The sequence below is a fragment of the Thermobia domestica genome, chromosome 1 (genome assembly GCF_964235325.1).
Source record: "Thermobia domestica chromosome 1, izTheDome1.hap1.1, whole genome shotgun sequence".
Lineage (NCBI taxonomy): Eukaryota > Metazoa > Arthropoda > Insecta > Zygentoma > Lepismatidae > Thermobia > Thermobia domestica.
The window spans coordinates 99,904,239-99,923,052 of record NC_137454.1 but is presented as its reverse complement, the minus strand read 5'-3'; the positions used below and the strand labels follow the sequence as shown (position 1 = coordinate 99,923,052).

At 36.2% G+C, this 18,814-nt stretch overlaps 1 protein-coding gene across 1 annotated transcript in view; it reads left to right on the top strand.

Annotated features, from left to right (window-relative positions):
• LOC145687658 (annulin-like) overlaps nucleotides 1–18,814 on the top strand; it is a 113,805-nt gene that overhangs the window by 38,849 nt on the left and 56,142 nt on the right. The window contains exons 3-4 of the mRNA XM_081761122.1: nucleotides 4,163–4,438; nucleotides 9,511–9,590. Coding sequence (XP_081617248.1) covers nucleotides 4,163–4,438; nucleotides 9,511–9,590 — 356 coding nt within the window. The remainder of the gene's footprint in view (nucleotides 1–4,162; nucleotides 4,439–9,510; nucleotides 9,591–18,814) is intronic.

Genomic DNA, 18,814 nt, shown 5'->3' with positions numbered 1-18,814 from the left:
CATGGTTGAATATTAAAAATCAGCTAAGAAAGTGATAAAACGTTTGAATTATTTCGAAGATTACTAAATTTGAACTTACGAACCACCTTCTACAAAGTATACAGGGTGTAACAGGAGGTAATGCAAATATTGCGGTAGGTGATTGTATGTGACTAGTACATGAAAAAAGTTCATATGAACATATATCAGAGAACCCCTAGTTTTCGAGTAAATTGGGGAAAAGAAATAACAACGGAAAACACCACGAACGTATTCACCGACTTGTTACTATTAGTATCATTAATGAAAGTACATGTTTTGGCGAATGCCCAGTGGTATGTCTCAAACGCAGGTGGTAGTGTTTCCAGAACTGAAGGAGAGTCTGTCCATTCAGGTTATTGTTTAGGACGATTGGGTCATTGAGAATATCACTCACCATGACATACCATACATTAACCGAGAATCAGTGCTGGAAATTTGTGGGGATTGTGGCATGCGGATTGTAATCATACCAATAATGACAATTGTGCCTATTATTTATGTAATCTCGCGAAAAAGTAGCCTCGTCTGTGAACATGATATACGGGATTAAGTGTTCATATTGTGTTACCCATATACAAAGGCCACACGTTTCTCTTCGTCACCATCATGAAGGCTTTGTACACGCTGGAAATGGGACGGATGGAGGTCTTTCTCTGCTAATGTTCTCCACAATATCATACCCGAACTCGAGCCGACATGCTATGCGCCTGGTACTTATTATTAGGCTGCGTTCCATGGATTGCAGTATACGGTGACATGCCGCACGAGGGAGCCTTCTATTCCTCTCAGCATGTCTAACATAATCCCTGATGGACTGGTACATTTTGGCGAACATACGGATGTATGTTGTTCGACGGTTTGGAAATCAACGCCGGTACTCGTCTACTGCCAGATGACTATTGCCATTGCAGAACCCATAGGTAAATATTATGTCTCTGTATTCTGCATTTATGAATACGTTGGGCATGTTGCCCATGCAACGCCCCGAACTGAAACTGTGACGAACTGCAACAATGACACTGACCTGTCCGCACTCACAAAACTGACGCACAGGATATGGATCTGGAATCAGGGTCTCGCTACTGGGCGTGGAACATAGGATCTAGGCTCACCCGGCAGAAGCCTTCACACTGCATATGTACACTTTCGCTACTACTAGCAATAAATCGGGGAATACGTACGTGGTGTTCTTCATTGATTTGCCTTTTCTCCAATTTACTCGAAAACTAGGCGATTTGCGATATATGTTTATATGACCTTTTTTCATATACTAGTCACATACAATAATCTACCGCAGTATTTGCATTACCTCCCGTTACACCCTATATAAATATTCCTGATCCATACACCAATTCCGTTCTGAGTTAAAATATCGAATAATGGAAAGAGAGAAAAGTTGTTGAAAATAGGTGGTTTTCAATCTAAAGTAGAGAATTTATCCAATCCTACCTAATATTTTGACCCCCTTATTTGTAAGAAGTCCTATGTCAAATGAGAAAGCGATTTGCCATTTGAGCAAGCTGTTCTTCTGAGCCTTCACAATATCATCAGTACAGCACTGTTGGACATTGGATTCGAAGTGTTCTGTGAGGCGGTTCCCTCACATAATATGTGAGTCCTCCTTCTGTCATTTCTGCTTGCCTTTACATTTCGTTTGAACAACTTGCTAAAATTGAAATGTTCCTTTTTCTTGTAGCAAAAGGCGCCTTACCAATGTGGAGCCCAAACGGATGGCGCAATTGGAAAAATGTCACCATTTTAGATTAAAAAACTGTTTCCAACAACTTTCCTCTGTTTCCATTTATTTTCGTGCTTTTACTGATAACAGAGTTGACATATGATTAGACTTGTGGTAGACTCTGTTCTTATAAATGAAACGTCATGCAACATTATTTACTCGGATATGAATATATATATATATATATATATATATATATATATATATATATATATATATATATATATATATATATAAGAACCAGGGTTCCCAAATGTCCCGGATTTTGAGGGACAGTCGCATCTTTTATGATTTTGTCTCGCGTAGCTTCGATACGGGATAACAACCGTATTTTGCCCAAATGACAAATTTACCTTACACAACTTTAAAGCCCGCAATTTTTAATGAGTCGTCTGACTGCCCGGCTCCCGCGCCCCTCGTCCGTCGCGAGTCGTCCGCCTGTCAGAGTCTAGCAGACAAAACAACTGTTACAGTTGCGCCCATAGTCTGTCTTACTATCTCAACTTATAAAGCAATCAACTCTTCTACTTTAAGCTATAATGAGTTTTTCGACGCCTAAAGAAAAATCCAAACTAGAAAACATTATGAATACAGGGTCAATCCATGCAAAGTGATAGAGAAAAAAGAAAAATTGCCACTCTACCTTTTCAAAAAAAAAATCTAATTTTTTCACGAATGTTTCAGGTTACTTCAAATCCAGAATTAATTATTTTTATAACATCCCATGGCGACGCAGCGGCTGCCGGTTTTGCGTTTTTTTGATTTTAGGCGTTTAGGTTGTTTTGAATATCTCAGCATGTATTTGTCCTACCAAATTGAAAATTGCTGGACGTCTCCAATTCGTGCAGAGGTCTTCAACATTTTTGCCTAAAACCACTTGAAGCGGGTAAAATCAATAGCAACATTTTTGGACATAGAAAACATATTTAGGAAGAGGAAACAACTGATGTAGAGGTCTTAATTTGTGTGTGCATGTAGTCCGGGGTCATAAGTTAATATACAAAAATATACAGACCTGTGGCTGCTCCCAAAGGCCTAAAAAAATCGTAAAGTTGGGGAATTATGTCAATTTAGCATGTTCCAATATCCAATATCTCCAATGGGTCTGGATGAAAAAATCTGAAATTTTGGGAATAGTTGGTCCTTTGGTATACCATAACACACAACAAAGCGCATTTTGTGTTTTTGAGCAGAAGAGGGTCAAAGTAGTAAGTAACGACGTCATACTCTAGAAGGTGTTTTGTTCATAAATTCAGCTGGAAATTTGTTGTTGTGAAGTAAAATAAAGTAGGATGAATGGTTAGTCCAGTCAAGCCTCAAAAGCTCGTTTCTTTTCTCTAGTTGTAACACTGTCTTATTACACCCACAGCACCACTGGTGAAGAATGCCGCTATCAGCAGAAGGCGAGGAAAGTCAAAATGCACATTTGACAAGAAGTCCGTAAGTACTCATTGCTCTTGCTGTTTGCTATATCAAGGATATTTAATTATGTTTATTCTTGTTTTAACTGTCAACTCATGCAGGAGACTGTTGCCCTTTTGTTTGATCTACATTCCCAAGTCAGTGTTTACAGCGAGTAAGTGTTCACTGTATATTTTTGTGCATTAACTCAGGGACTACATGCACACACTAATTAAGATCTCTACGTCAGTTGCTTCCTCTTCCCAAATATATTTTCAATATCCAAAAATGTTGCAACTGCAGGAACTGATTTCACCCCCTTAAGTGGCTTTAAGCAAAAATATTAAGAGATCAAAGTTTTAGCTCTGCACGAGTTATAGACGTCCAGCAATTTTCAATTTGGTAGGACAATACATGCTGAGATATTCAAAACAACGCAAACGCCTAAAATAGAAAAAACGCAAACTGGCGGCAGCTGCTGTGTAGCCATGGGATGTTGTAAAAAAATAATTAATTGTGGTTTCGAAGTACCCTGATATAGGATAAACATTCATGAAAAAATTAGATTTTTTGGAGATGGTCGAGCGGCACATGCTTGATCACTTAGAATGGATTGACTCTACAGTTAAGTCAACCGTGAAGTACGATTTTTTGAAGAAAGTTTAAGTAACCTAAATCCAATGTTTTAAAAGTAAGATTTACCTAATTTTTCTTATAATAACTCTTTGTATCATTTCATACTTTTGTATTTCTTTCCGTCTACAATGATTACTCTTTTTATTTGATGCCTGGCTCATTCTTTTTATCATATTTATCAAAACCTTTCCCGTTATATTTATTGAAACTCTTTAACCCGTTCCTTACTTTGAATATTTTTATTTGGCAACCCTGATAAGAACAAAGTGTTATATGTAGTTCTAACTATCGAGATTTATTACGTTGCTGTGAATTGACGTAAATCGAAAGAAAGCTACTAACAACTAAAGTTTCTTTCATACATAGGACCTTCCATGTCTGGAATGAGGCCTGGATGAAAAGACCAGATTTGCTGCCTAAAGAATACGGTGGTTGGCAAGTGGTTGATGCAACCCCTCAGGAGCACAGCGACGGCATCTATAGATGTGGTCCTGCATCAGTAATTGCTGTGAAGAATGGCGACATGTCGAAAGAATATTATGACAATGGATTTGTGTTTGCAGAGGTGTATGCTCACGAAGTTACATGGAGAATATTGGGTGAAAATGGACAACGCAAACTCCTAAGCAAAGTTACTAACAGGTAAATAATAAGATTTTCATTGAACATAATTAATTAAGTAATTAATAAGGAGTTCCAAGCCACAGTCTACTAATGATATTACTATTGTACTACGAAAATCTCATTATTTGCACAAAGATTTCTTGAGAGTAAATTAAGATACGACACAAAATAAATAAATAAAAATAAACTGTTGTAAATTTCTATATAAAGGCGAAATCTAACCTTCATTTCTTCGTAAGGATGAAGATGTCCAACTCTGGCTTTAAAATCTTAAAAAATTCAGTAATCACTTAATCACTAGCACTTACCGTTTGATGCTTATTTTTATCTATAGATTTTTATCGAAAAAGCAAAATTTTGTGTCTCGTGATAGATTTATAGTAAATAATACACAGGGACGTAAGGAAGGGGGGGACACGGGGGTCCGGACCCCCCCGAAATTTCGACTTTTTAAAAATTTAGCCTAATTTTAGGGGCAATTTTAGCAATTTTAATATAAAATAGCTTCATATTTAGTTTGGACCCCCCCGAAATAAATTCCTGGGTACGCTACTGATAATACATTTCTCGACTAGAAGTAGAATCACGATCCAGATACTTCAAATGCATGAGCGGTAAAAGTTATAAAATAAACAAACTAAACCTCTTAGAATAAATTGACTAATATTTCCTGAGACGTTGAGATTTTGGCATTACACGTTTAAAATATTTATTATAGCACTTTTCAAATTATAAGCTACCGTAAACTGGGATTACTTGCATTTTTTTTTCTTTTTTATATTACTCCTTGTTACATGTTGCAACTAATTTTTCATCTTGTGATGTTTCTAGAGCTTATTCCATGTTACCTTTTCCTATAGTCATAACAAAATTTAACTGAGACTGAAGCCACCCAGGAGCCAAAATGTGCTGTTTTTCAGTAGCCCCGCTTTTGAGGCTACTTGGAAAATATATGTTTTTCATAGTGGTAAGAGCTGTGCGAAATATTGGGACTATTTGGAAAGAAGTATTTGCAAGATCACACTTTCCTGAGAAGATTGATATGCACCATGTCTATGTTTCTTTCATAGTAGTGAGTTCCTAGGTTATTTAAAATAAAAAAGAGTCGTTTTTTGCACAACCTTTTAGTTAAACACAATAAATTGTTGACCCAATCTAAACTAACTACACTGGTAAGCTTGTCTTCCTGAAGACCTACAAGACCAGTAAAAAATATTTTTGCAATATGCTTTTATAAACGATAGTTTTTTTTTCAAACAATGCAAGGGAAAATTTGGAAAATGCCAATACATGCATAAGTTCCTGAGACTTCTTTAAGACACAAAATCATGCGATACATAATTATATGAAATTAATATACAGTATGTATCAGGTCGGTAATTGATTTTCATTGTTTTACAAAATTACTTGGTACCATTTTTACAAGGAACATTTACGTTAACTCTGCAAAAATATTATAAGTACTGTTATAATAATAATAATATAACACAGACGATAAGGACAAAAATTCACATATTGAAATTCTTTGCTGGAAAGTCATATGAAAAGAAAAAAAAAAAACTTGTTCTCTGCGGTTGTAGGTAGGTTCAGGCGAAACTTCAATAATGTCATCGTTATCTATCTCATGATCAATATAATCATTTTTAGTAGAAAAACGGAAGGATTTTTTTTTTAAAAAATGGCCACAGATTGTCCAGAAAAGAAGTGGAAATATAAAATTAATTCGTCTCATTAGGAAACTTCTAAAAGCAATGATATATAGCACAACCAGGTAAAAAAACACTTTTGTTTGCGGAAACACAGGGGCAATTTACAGAACATTAAAAAAAAGTATCCATTAGTGTGAGAATTTTTAGATCAGTTTATAAATAAAACATAGCACTTATGACCAACACATATTGTTTATTTTAGGTGCCTAGTTTTCATTGGCCTAGAAGAAAACGATGTATCTGTCATAGTTTCCTCATTATTATACCATATAACACGAAAATATCAGTTTTCCAAATAGACTCAGATCTTCCAAGTAACCCCGGTTGGCCTTGGGCGGACTGTCTTCCTCGTCTAATCGCAGTTGCCCAGTGTTGTCAGCTTGTTGCATTCTATATTATATCTGACTTTTTCTACCACTGCGAATGTTGTCGTTATCAGACGCGCTACCTAGAAATATTGTATTACTATATTAAGGAGCTCCATCACGACGAAATCAAAATACCGCTAATTTTAGAGTAATTATGGGATATCTTCAAATAAATGAAAGATAATCGAAAAGTGGAACAAGAGCTCTCTAGACAATATTATTTTACATGAGATACCGTCATAACGACTCACTTATCTGCTTTCGATTTTAAGACATTTAGAAAATCGGCACTTATTTTCGCCTTTCTAAATGTCTGCAAACGGAAAGACACTAGGTGACTCATGATAACGGTACCTTATGGAAAATAATATTGTCTTGCACGCTCTGTTCCACATTTCGATTACCTTTTATCTAGGGGGCGCGGTGGTTCAGTGGGAGCCGGTGGGTGTAGCCGAGCGGTCTGAGGCGTTAGGTTGATGATCGCGAGGTGAAGCCCATTGGGGGTTCGAGTCCCTCTTTAGTAGCAAGGGTGGAATTTTAACTATCCTCGATATTTCTGTGTTCGTGTCCCTGTCATGTCTAGTAGTCCTGAAAAGTGGTTGCAATAGAAAATAAGTCAGGAAGTTTTTTTTTTTTTTTTTTTTTTTTTTTTTTTTTTTTTTTTTTTTTATTAAAAAAAAGTGGTAGAGCGTTCACCTCCGGTGCTTGGGGTCCCTGGTTCAATTCCAGCTCGCGCCGTGTGGACTTCGTGGTGGACAAACACCGTGCTCGTGGGTTTTCTTGGGGTTCTCCCGTTGTCTCCCACTTTCTTAATTCCACCATTTCTCTCATCATCACCGTCACCTTGAGCCTAACCGGCATAAGCGTGGGACGTAAAACTTACAGATTTCATTTTCTTTTATCTATTTCAAAATATCACATAATTACTGTAAAATTAGAGATATTTTAATTTCGCAGTGATTATTCCTCTTAATTTCTGTCTTTAACAGATAGAAAAATGAATTATAAACACCTACGTACAAACCACATACGTCTATGTCAACTGATTGTCATGATACAGAATTTTAACTGTTTCCATTTAAAAAAATGTCAAAATTTTAGAGCACTAGATTTGATTCAAGCTTCTGTTCAATATTTCTCTCTTATATGAAATCGGACCCGTACACAACTTGGCTCTCTTTGCTTGGAAAAATATATATATAAGCACATACTTTTAAACAAATATTTTCATGCATCCCTGTACAAGTTGTATATATATATATATATATATATATATATATATATATATATATATATATATATATATATATATATATATATATATATATATATATATATATATATATATATATATATATATAAAAGTAGAAGATTCTATTTGTTTCGAAAACAATTTTAAAACAAATATTTCTTTATTCTGTATACACAATGTGATTTTTCATAATTCATTTTCCTCCTCCTTCTAACCTTGTACTCAATATATGAGTTAATGATTGTTAAACAAATTCGCAGACATCTAAATGGTATAAATTATTGCACCCAAAACGAACTTGACAGTTTCACAACGCGAAGAGCTGATACAATTGGGAAGAAACAAGAGTTCTTACCTTTATTCGAATTCTATCTTAGTAAATAAAATGCGCACTGTACTTTCGGGAGTTATAGAAAATGTATTTTGAAAATAGTTGGCAATATTTTTAATTGATTCCAAGAATTATTTTGAGTTTATTTTCTTTTAAAGCTAGAAACAAATTCGTGTCAGAGAAAAAAAAATTAAGAACTTAATTTCTAAAACTAAAAACAGAGGCTTTAGAATTCATTTCGTTTGTGAGATCCATCCATTTCTCTCTAACCTTGTAACAGGAAGAATGGAGATAGTCCTTTGCACAACATACAGAAAAATTAGAAGAGAACATTTCATGAAATAGCGATTAACAAAACGTGTACCGTGTTATAATAAATTTAAGACTCTGACTAACATAACGACCAAAGAGTTAGAAAAAAGGAAGTCCACAAGCCGGCAACGCTGTGCAACATATCGCGTATCATTGGCTACTGCTCATGTTGCTTCTCATCTGAAGAGAGTTGTAATTCACCATACATAGCAATAATTTCTGCATTACCTGTATTTCTAACGTTTTTTAAAAAGGAGTTCAGCTTTGTAGAACTGATATATTGATTAATTGTAACCACCCACAAATGAGACAGCACTGCCAGCTTCTGTGACAATCTTTAAATCCAATCCTCTTCTGCTAATTTATTAAACCCACAGGCTAATTTACTAGACCCACTAAAGTGAAGTGTCTTGACTGGTTTTGGTTTTTTTTATGTTATGTCTTTCTTTTTCCGTCTCTTCATCCTTGTTGCAATTGCCACACGTGCAATCCAGACATGGTTAGAGACTGATAGACTTGAGTATTCGTGGTTGGTTCTGAAACAGAAAAGACATGTTAGGGTTGTGCTATCTATAGAATACAGTACTGTACAATGGCAAAACCATTGGCCTAATATTATTACTGACGATTCCTAAAAGTGGTACAAAATTATTACTGCAGAATTTATACTCTGAATATACATATAATAATTTCCTGATATAGCAGTATGTCCATCATTAGATTCAAAGTACAACTAGCATAAATTAACTAAATGCTTAACCGGCGGAAGTAGAAAATGAAAGTTATTCTAGGAAAGTTACCGGTATTCTAGTGCTGGGTGATTGAACTTAAGTTCTTAGAGATATCTACCGCGCTCGTACTTCTACTGAAGAATTGACTATTATAACTCGTTCTTTGTGAAGATTTGTTTAAATTCGAGGTTTTGACTAAGAATTGACCGAAATTACTCTATATTTCTAATGTTCGAATGCGCCCGTAAAATGTCGAATGAAGCTGGATGTCGGATGATTGCGAATTTGCATAATCCGTATATAATTTATACTTCATGACTTTTCTAGTTACACTATATTTATCGTTTCCTTTATTATTCATTAACTAATTAATCCTTTTACTTTCAGCTGTGGCGTGTCCATAAGTACAAAAGCAATTGGAACCACTGACAGACTGGATATAACAAATAACTACAAATATGGAAAAGGTATGTTATTTGGTTTACGTGCATTCTTATGTAGAAATATAATTTAATTACATAGTTCAGCTGTTGTAAAATGTGAAGTATTTCCATTGCGACTATGATTATATCAAGCTAACCAAGAAAGTTCTGTCGCTTTTTTACACACCACCTTCGAACACCGATATATCACCTAAGACGTACCTGGAAGATCAAAAATAGTCTACATCAGCATTGACGACCATCTGCCAACGTTCTGGAAGCACATGGATTCCATCGCGGTAGAATTTGGTGGGCCGTGAAGCGAAGAAGGTATCAAGTGGATTTTTCACCTCTATTAGGGATTAAAACTGGCGTCTTCTAAGTTGATTGTTCAAGGAACGGAACAGGTGATAATCTGACGGTGCTATGTCTGAGTAGTATGGTGAATGCAATAGTATTTCCCATCCAAGGCCAAGAATGGTGTCTCGGGTCATACTAGCAACGTGGGGTTTAGCGTTGTCCTGTAACAGGAGGAACCCTTTGCGATTCAGAAGTACTGGCTCCAGAGTTTAGAGTTTTTCTTGAACATGGCTCACCTGCTAATAGTACACAGTTGCATTAGCAGTTCGCGATGCACGATTCCGCAAGCAGTTCACCAAACACACATGAGGACTTTCTTCTGGTGCAGTGCTGGTTTCGGCTGTTTTGGAAACGGTTCATGGGATGCTAACCAATGACGACTACGCCGTAAAGCTTCGTACAGGACACACTTCTTATCACATGTCAACACTCTGTCCTCCCTCAGATGAGACAGCAAAGAAACACGGTATCTGCTCGCGTTGCCTTCTGGCTTGGAGTCGTCATGTGGGATTCATCGACCCAACTTGTAGTGCTTCCCAAGTTGATGGAGGTGTTGCCGAATGGTTTCTCTACTCACACTGAATTGTAGCCCCAGTTTTTTACATGTCTGGCCACTGTTCGCCTCAATTACTGCTTGAGGATCTTTATTTTGTACATTTGTTGGACTTCCGACACGTGGTGCGTCTTCGAGTGTTTCGTCACTGTCCTTAAGCATGTTAAACCACCGCTGCACTGTCCACGCACGATACCCTCACTAGAGGCCTGGCGTACCTTCCGCTCCGTTGCAGCATCGTTTGACCCCAGTTTGAAATCGTACAGCATACACGCCCTTAGGACGCTCTGTGGAGGTCCCATGTTCTCAGTGTAACTGAACTGCTACAAGCAGGTAGTATGTTGGATATACCCACACCGATAACTGACCTTCGCCTTATCTCCATTCGCATTCAACTCACAGTGTGAAGGCCAATTTAAACACATACTTCCACAAAAAGTGGAAGAGAACTTCCTTGGTTACCTTTATACAAGTTTCCCTAAACTGATTGACATTCGTGCGATAGAAGAATGGATTCGTTCTAGTAAAGACTTCCATATATGTTGTAATACAGTAATCTCACTTTTGGCGTGAGAGATCACGGGTTCAATTCCTTGTGGGGATACTCGGTGGAGAAAAATGGAAAAGCTTTTTCAGGGTAGCCATCATGAGTGCGGTTTTCCTAGGGTTTCCTCATTCACACCAGGCAAATAGTGTGATCGCCGAGGGATGTCCCTCTCATATGTGACGGTCTGACATGGCCGTAGCTGCCGGAAGTCCGGAAAGCTAATTCCTATTTCTAATCCTAATCCTATGCAACACAGTAGGTAGTAAGGTACGTACGTACAACAGTGCAAGATACAAAGCTCGTGTACTTGTATTATTATTAGATATAATATTTGTGGCTCCTTTAACAGGCAGATAATTGCGAAGATCAGTCAACATAAATCAATTTACTGTTTATGTAAAAATTGAAAAGGAGGACATTGCAATAATGTATAAGTACCAGACCACCAAAAGGACTTATATCTAAAAGACTACAACAATACTGCAACATGAGATTCAGAAATAGCAGATTTAGTCGATAGTCATTATTTATTACAAGTTACAAGCTTCTTCATTTTATTTCGGTATATTGCGAACTTCAATCCATCAGCTTGAACTGTGGAGGTGGTATTGTAATGTGGGTCTGTTTATTCTGGTAAAGGAGACCATGATATGATTCTGTATACTGAAAAATTTTCAACTCTAGAAATTTTACATATGATTCCTTTTCAAAATGATTGTGCCAGATATGTTGCAGTGACTAGTAGACACTGATACTGTTTTGAGCCAGATTGGTTTGTTAGACTCATAGATTGAAACCTATTGAATACTTGTGGAATGAATTAGAATACCCGATTAGGTCCAAGTCACCGTATCCAACATCTTGATCCAACTGACTGAAATACTACTTGATAATGGAGAAACAGAAACATATGATAAGTTTCAAGATTTACATAACAGAGTTTAGCACTGCTTTAATGCTACTGAATAAATAAAATACCATAATGCCTTCCCTCCCAAACTTTTTAATATTAATTTTTTAAATTTTATTTCACATGAAAATACACATTCTGAAAAAGTAAGTGTATTTTACATATTTTTATTACAATTTAAAATTATTTGACATTCAAATAAAATAACAACAGGCATAAATAAGGAATGGAACAATAATTGCTAACAGAATAACAGAAAAATATAATAATTTGAATAAAATTGTAACAATTGCATTAAATAAATTTATGAAATAACCGCGAAAAAATAAGTCAACAGGAAATATATTTCGATAGTCGAACCAAAGGAAGGGGTAGAAAACCACCTATCAACTGCATCATATCTAGTGTTACTGTCTGCTTTTCTATGCCATCCAATGATATTACACCTTATTTGTATAGTATGTCGTCCAGTTGTATAAATGTTCAGTGTTGTCCTTTGTGTTAGAGAAGAAACACCTCATCTAGTTTTTTTTCCATGTGGTATTTTTTTATATAATTCTGCGTCTACTTCTGTTGTAATTAATATAAAAGTAATATTACATATGAACGCTCCATCATTTCTTTTTTAAAATCAAGCCTATTTCTAACATACAGGTATGGAAACAATAATCTAACTTGTTTTAAGATATATGAAAAATACATGTTGAAAACTGCAAACAACAATGTTCCCATTTACTCGTAATTATTATTATTATTATTTAGAAATACACACGTCTTAAGATTGTTTTCGACACTGGTTTAAGGTTTCACGACGAACACTTTTCGTCCCATGTTCACTCTTTATTATCCTTTTTGAAATTCCAAATTTTAGAATTCTCAACAGTTCTAGTGACAAAAAAGTAAATAAAATAAATGTAGAGTAGTAATAATACTCGCAATGTTTCTACTTTTTGAATTCTGAACGTATTCCCATCCTTTATCTACTTCTTAGTTCCTCATGAACTTCGCTCATTTGATAATCTTGTTCCCAAGCAAGCCAAGATCAAGAAGAATAGCCACTTTTAAGCTCCAAATTAACATTCGGTAAACGACGCTTACGTAAGTTGATCGCACTTTACAATGGACAAATTGACACATTGACGCGTGCATGTCCTTCTCTATCTCCAAATCGTGTCCAACGCCTCAGTCTCGGTGTATTCTCTACCATATCCAGTTTAAATAGTTCGGGTTCCTATATGTAGTGCTCAGCACTCTCTACCTAAGCATTAATTTTCCACCTCTACTTACAAACTAACTAACTCTATGACACTAAGGGACCCCAAGGTTGAATGTCGCATGCACTGACGATCTCCATTGACTTCTGTCCTAAGCCAATTGGATTCAGTTTCTACTTTGCATTCTTATTACTGCGAGATCCATCTTAACATTTTTCTCTCATTCGCTTAGTCCTCCTAACGTTATTTTTCCGACTGTTTTTCAGTTAAAAATTTGAAACCGTTCCCATTTTCTTCCATTCTGTTTACATGACCTACTCACCTAAGCCTCCTAGACGTAATGACTCTAAAAATGTTAGGTAAAACCGTATCAATTAAGCAGTTCCTCGTCATGAAGTTTCCGCCTTTCCTCATTCCCGTCCTCCTTCAATCTGAATATTCACCTTAGCATTTTATATTCAAATATTTTCAGTCTCTGTTCTTCCCTCAAAGAAAGCGACCATGTTCCGTAACCATACAGTAGGTATAAATATACTTTATATCTTTTGAACTTCAATTCTTCGATAGGTAGCAGCGATACCTGGTAGCAGCGATAATACGAGAGAGGTTATCGTTGAATAAAGGTAATATTCATTGTCCGAAAACTGAGAGATTCAATTTAAAGAAATTAGAAGAGAGCCAGGTAAGAGAGGAATACCAGATTGAAGTTTCGAATAGATTCTCGGCTTTAGAAGATTCGGAGTGCACTAGTGTTGAGGATACCTGGATTGAAATTAGAGATAGCATTAAAATTTCAGCAAAAGAAAAATTGGGACACGCGGAAATACGTAGGAACAAACCATGGTTCGACCAGGAATGCATAAAACTAGCAGAGAAGAGAAAACAGGCAAAATTACGCTGGCTACAAAATCCGAATGAAATGACTATACAAAACTTCGCAGATATCAGGCGGGAAACTTCCAAAACTTTTAGAACAAAGAAACGCGATTTTCTGAAAGCTAAAATTAAGGAACTTGAAGATAATAGTAAAAATAAAAACATACGGGACATGTATAAGGGAATCAACGAATTTAAGAAAGGCTATCAACCTCGTGCTTATATATTAAAGAAATCTGACGGTACAGTTCTCACTGACACGGATAGCATCTTAAATAGATGGAAAGATTTCTTTGACGATTTGCTTAACACGCAACCAAAAACTAGTGTTCGTGGAGAAAAAGAGATACACACCGCAGAACCATATATTCCAGAACCCAACCGAATAGAAGTAGAAACCGCTATAAAGAAATTAAAGAAACACAAATCTCCGGGTGTAGATGAAATTCCGGCTGAGTTAATTTTAGCTGGAGGCGAAAAATTGTGGAACAAGATACACAAACTCATTCTCCTTATCTGGAACAAGGAAGAATTGCTACAAGAGTGGAAAGAATCAATCATTGTTCCAATCCACAAGAAAGGCGACAAAACTGATTGTAATAATTATCGAGGCATTTCTCTTCTGTTAACATCCTATAAAATCCTTTCAAATATTCTGTTATCAAGATTGACCCCATACGCAGATGAAATTATTGGAGATTATCAGTGCGGATTTAGACGAAATCGATCAACTATCGACCAAATATTTACCATTCGCCAAATACTCGAAAAGAAGTGGGAATACAATGCCCCGGTACATCAACTATTTATTGATTTTAGAAAGGCGTACGACTCGGTTAGGAGAGAAACATTATACAGCGTTCTTGCAGAACTTGGAATACCGAGAAAGCTAATTAGATTAATTAAGATATGTTTAAATGAATCCCAAAGTAAAGTCCGGATAGGAAAATTTTTGTCCACGAGCTTTCACGTCGAAAATGGCCTGAAACAAGGAGATGCGTTGTCGCCATTATTATTTAACTTCGTTCTGGAATACGCTGTAAGGAAAATCAAAGAGAGCAACCAGGGCTTACAGTTGAACGGTACTCACCAGGTTATGGCATATGCTGATGATGTAAATTTAATAGGAGATGATAGGAGAACAATAGAAAGAAATGCAGAGATCTTATTAAACGCTTGCAGGGACATGGGTTTAGAAGTAAATGCAGAGGAAACTAAATACATGGAAGTGCGTCGGGACCGGAATACAGCAAATTATGGATGCGTTAAAATACTAAATAATATTTTTGATAAAGTGGATAGTTTCAAATATCTAGGATCAATATTAAAATCTATAAATAGTTGATGTACCGGGGTATTGTATTCCCACTTCTTTTCGAGTATTTGGCGAATGGTAAATATTTGGTCGATAGTTGATCGATTTCGTCTAAATCCGCACTGATAATCTCCAATAATTTCATCTGCGTATGGGGTCAATCTTGCTAACAGAGGAAAATCATATTCACGGAGAAATTAAATGTCGACTAAAAGCAGGGAATTCGTGTTACTATTCGGTTCAAAATCTCTTGTCGTCGCGAATTCTGTCGAGGAATTTGAAACTTAAAATATACAAAACGATAATCATGCCTGTTGTTCTGTATGGTTGCGAAACATGGTCACTTACTCTGAGGGAAGAACATAGACTGAAAGTATTTGAGAACAAGATCCTGAGACGAATATTCGGACCCAAGAGGAACGGGAATGGGGAATGGCGGAAACTTCATAACGAGGAACTACATAATTTATATGGTTTACCCAACATTGTTAGGGTCGTCAAGTCTAGGAGGCTTAGATGGGCGGGTCATGTAGCTAGAATGGAAGAAAGTAGAGACGCTTTCAAAGTCTTGACTGGAAGACCAATCGGAAAACGACCATTAGGAAGACCTAGGCGCAGATGGGAGGACAATATTAAGATGGATATCGCAGAGATTGGAATACAGAGTAGAAACTGGATGCAGTTAGCTAAGGATAGAAATCAGTGGAGAGCTTTTGTGAACGTGGCATTGAACCTCCGGGTTCCATAGGCCATAGAGTTAGTTAGTTAGTTAATTCTTCGATAGGATTCTGGAAGGATTCGATAGGATTTTAGACTGAATATTAACACGAATTCTCTCCTTTCAATTGACATTTAACTTCTTCGTACATAAGTTTTTTTTCCTGTTAATATTGATCTTAGATATTTGAAGGTGTCCACTTTTTTTTAGAGTGTTGCTTGATATTTTAAGGTATCCATAGTGTGGAGTATTACGCTTCAAAGGAACTTTTGTGTATTTAGTTTTCTCTGCCTTTATTTTTAAATCCATGTCCTTGGAGGTGTTTATCAAACCTCTGTATTACTTTCCATTTTTCTCATTTCATCTCCTATTAGATTCATATCTTCACCATAAACCATAACCTGGTGAGTTACTATCTTTAATATTCTTCGTAGTGTATTTCAAACAAAATGGAACAATAATGACCACAACGCATCTCCTTGTTGGAGGTCATTCTCGACATGAAAGTTCGTGAACATTACTTTCGGATTCATTTAAACATATCTTAATTAATGTAATTAGCTTTTTAGTCATACCAAAATGTTCAATGTTTCCTTCGCCCTTCTAAAATCAATAATTGATGTAGCGGGGTATTGATTGTGTTCCCATTTCTTTTCGAGTATTTGTCGGATGGTAAATATCTGGTCGATAATTGCTCAATTTAGCCTAAATCTGCACTGATAATCTCCAATAATTTCATCTGCGTATAAGGTTATTCTTGCTAACAAAATGTTTGAGAGGATTTTACTTTGACAGAAGAGAGGTGTTTCGATAGTTATTACAATCAGTTTAGTTGCCTTTCTTGAGAGGAATAGATGATTCTTTCCATTCCTGGCAGAATTCCTTCTTGTCCCATATGAGGAGAATGAGTTTGTATATCTCATTCCACAAATTTTCCTCCTGCTAATATTAGCTCATGGTGAATTTCGTTTAAATTCTGAAGATATGTATTTCTTTATATTTTAAAGCAATTTCTATTTCCGTCTAGACTTTTGTTCCGGTTAGACCCTGGAATGTACGGTTCTGTTATATGTATTTCAGTTTCTCCGCGAACATTACTTTTGGCTGCATGTAGTAATTATAGCAAATTGACAAATCTTTCAACCTATTCATAATACTATCTATATCCATGATAATTTTTCTGTCCGCTTATTATGTAAGCACGGGGTTGACAGTATTTCTTAAATTCATTGATGCCATTATACATGTCCCGAATATTTTCTTTTTACTGTTATCTTGAAGTTCAATAACTTTAGCTTCTAAAACATTACCTTTCATTGTTCTGAAAGTTTGCTGCCATATGTCAAGGATATTTGTGGAGTTCTGCCGTTTGGAATTAGTAGACAACACAGTTTTGTGTGTTGTCTTGTCTCTGTTGGTTTAGTGTTTTCGTGGTCAAATCATTGTTTGTCCTTATGCACTACTTCGTGCCTCAGCTTTCTTTTTTCTGAAATGTTAATACTATCCTTAATAGTATCCCAAGTATTCTCAACACTAGTGCATTTCGAGCCTCCCAAAAACCGAGAATGAGATCGTCATTTCGGTTTGGTTTTCTTTAAATTAAATATCTTCATTATCAGATGCTGTTATTTTCGTTTTTCGAGATAATCTGTCTCTTATAATCGTTGCCATGAGGTAGTGGTGAGTTTTACAGTTAGCGCCTCTAGACGACCCAATATATATCATGCTAGATTGCCTCTTTCTATCTACCAAATCATTATCAAATTGATTATGTTTTTTCCATGTGGCGATGTTCAAATACATTTATCACTGTCGGAATATGGGACTTTTGTACTTTTCACCATGTGGTTTCTGAATATTGCAAAATTAGCGGGTTTAATCCGTAGTCATTACTACCCTTATGTAACTTTTGTTCCCTGTAATCAGTATGAAAATATCCTCTCGTCCTACTTCGCATTGAAATTCCCTAATCAACTTTGTATATGGCATCTCTGGAGTTGGTCAAATACACGTTCTACTTCTTCGTAAATCTGTCCTTCAAGTCGTCATCCTCTTCTCCTGTTAGAACATGTATTTTTTTAACAATAGTATCGCACCAATGACCCTTAACTTGTGTAATGGGAAACACGTCTTTCAATGCGCTCCGCTGCCAACCGTAAATCGAGAGAGCATCTGTAGACACGCCTGATAAAAAAGAATTTTCTCCTCTTGGTGAATGTGCTTATAGAAAGAGTTCCTTCATCTGCCATAAAGAGTGTTTATTTAAAACTTGGTGTACGTAGAGAAAGTGATAACTCAGTGGTAGAGTGCTAATCAATTGTTCGATTACAGGCCTTCTGGGTGTGTGATGGACAGCAGGCACGTACGCGGGAATATATTCGGGAGTACCAAATTCAGCATGATGATAAATTATATTAACATTTGTAAAATCACGCCTAAAATGATACTAACATTGCAGAAAAGTAGAGATTTCGGAGAGGATGTGAACCCCAAGACTTACCAGGGACCCCTGCATAGTCCCTGATAGACAGTATCATGCTATCCGCGAGTTTTCCAGGACATTTCCTGTTACTTTCCTTATTATCAATTCTGTCATAATTACGTCTTCTTTAGCCTAAAGGGCACATCTGTGGGACATTAAATTAAAAAAAAATATATATCGTAAAGAATGCAGTGTTGCTAACTCGGCAGCACCTTATGTGTGTTTACCCAGGTCATACTGTTATAGATGGAAACGTAAAATTTGAACAGAAAACTGATTGAAGTCACGAAAGCA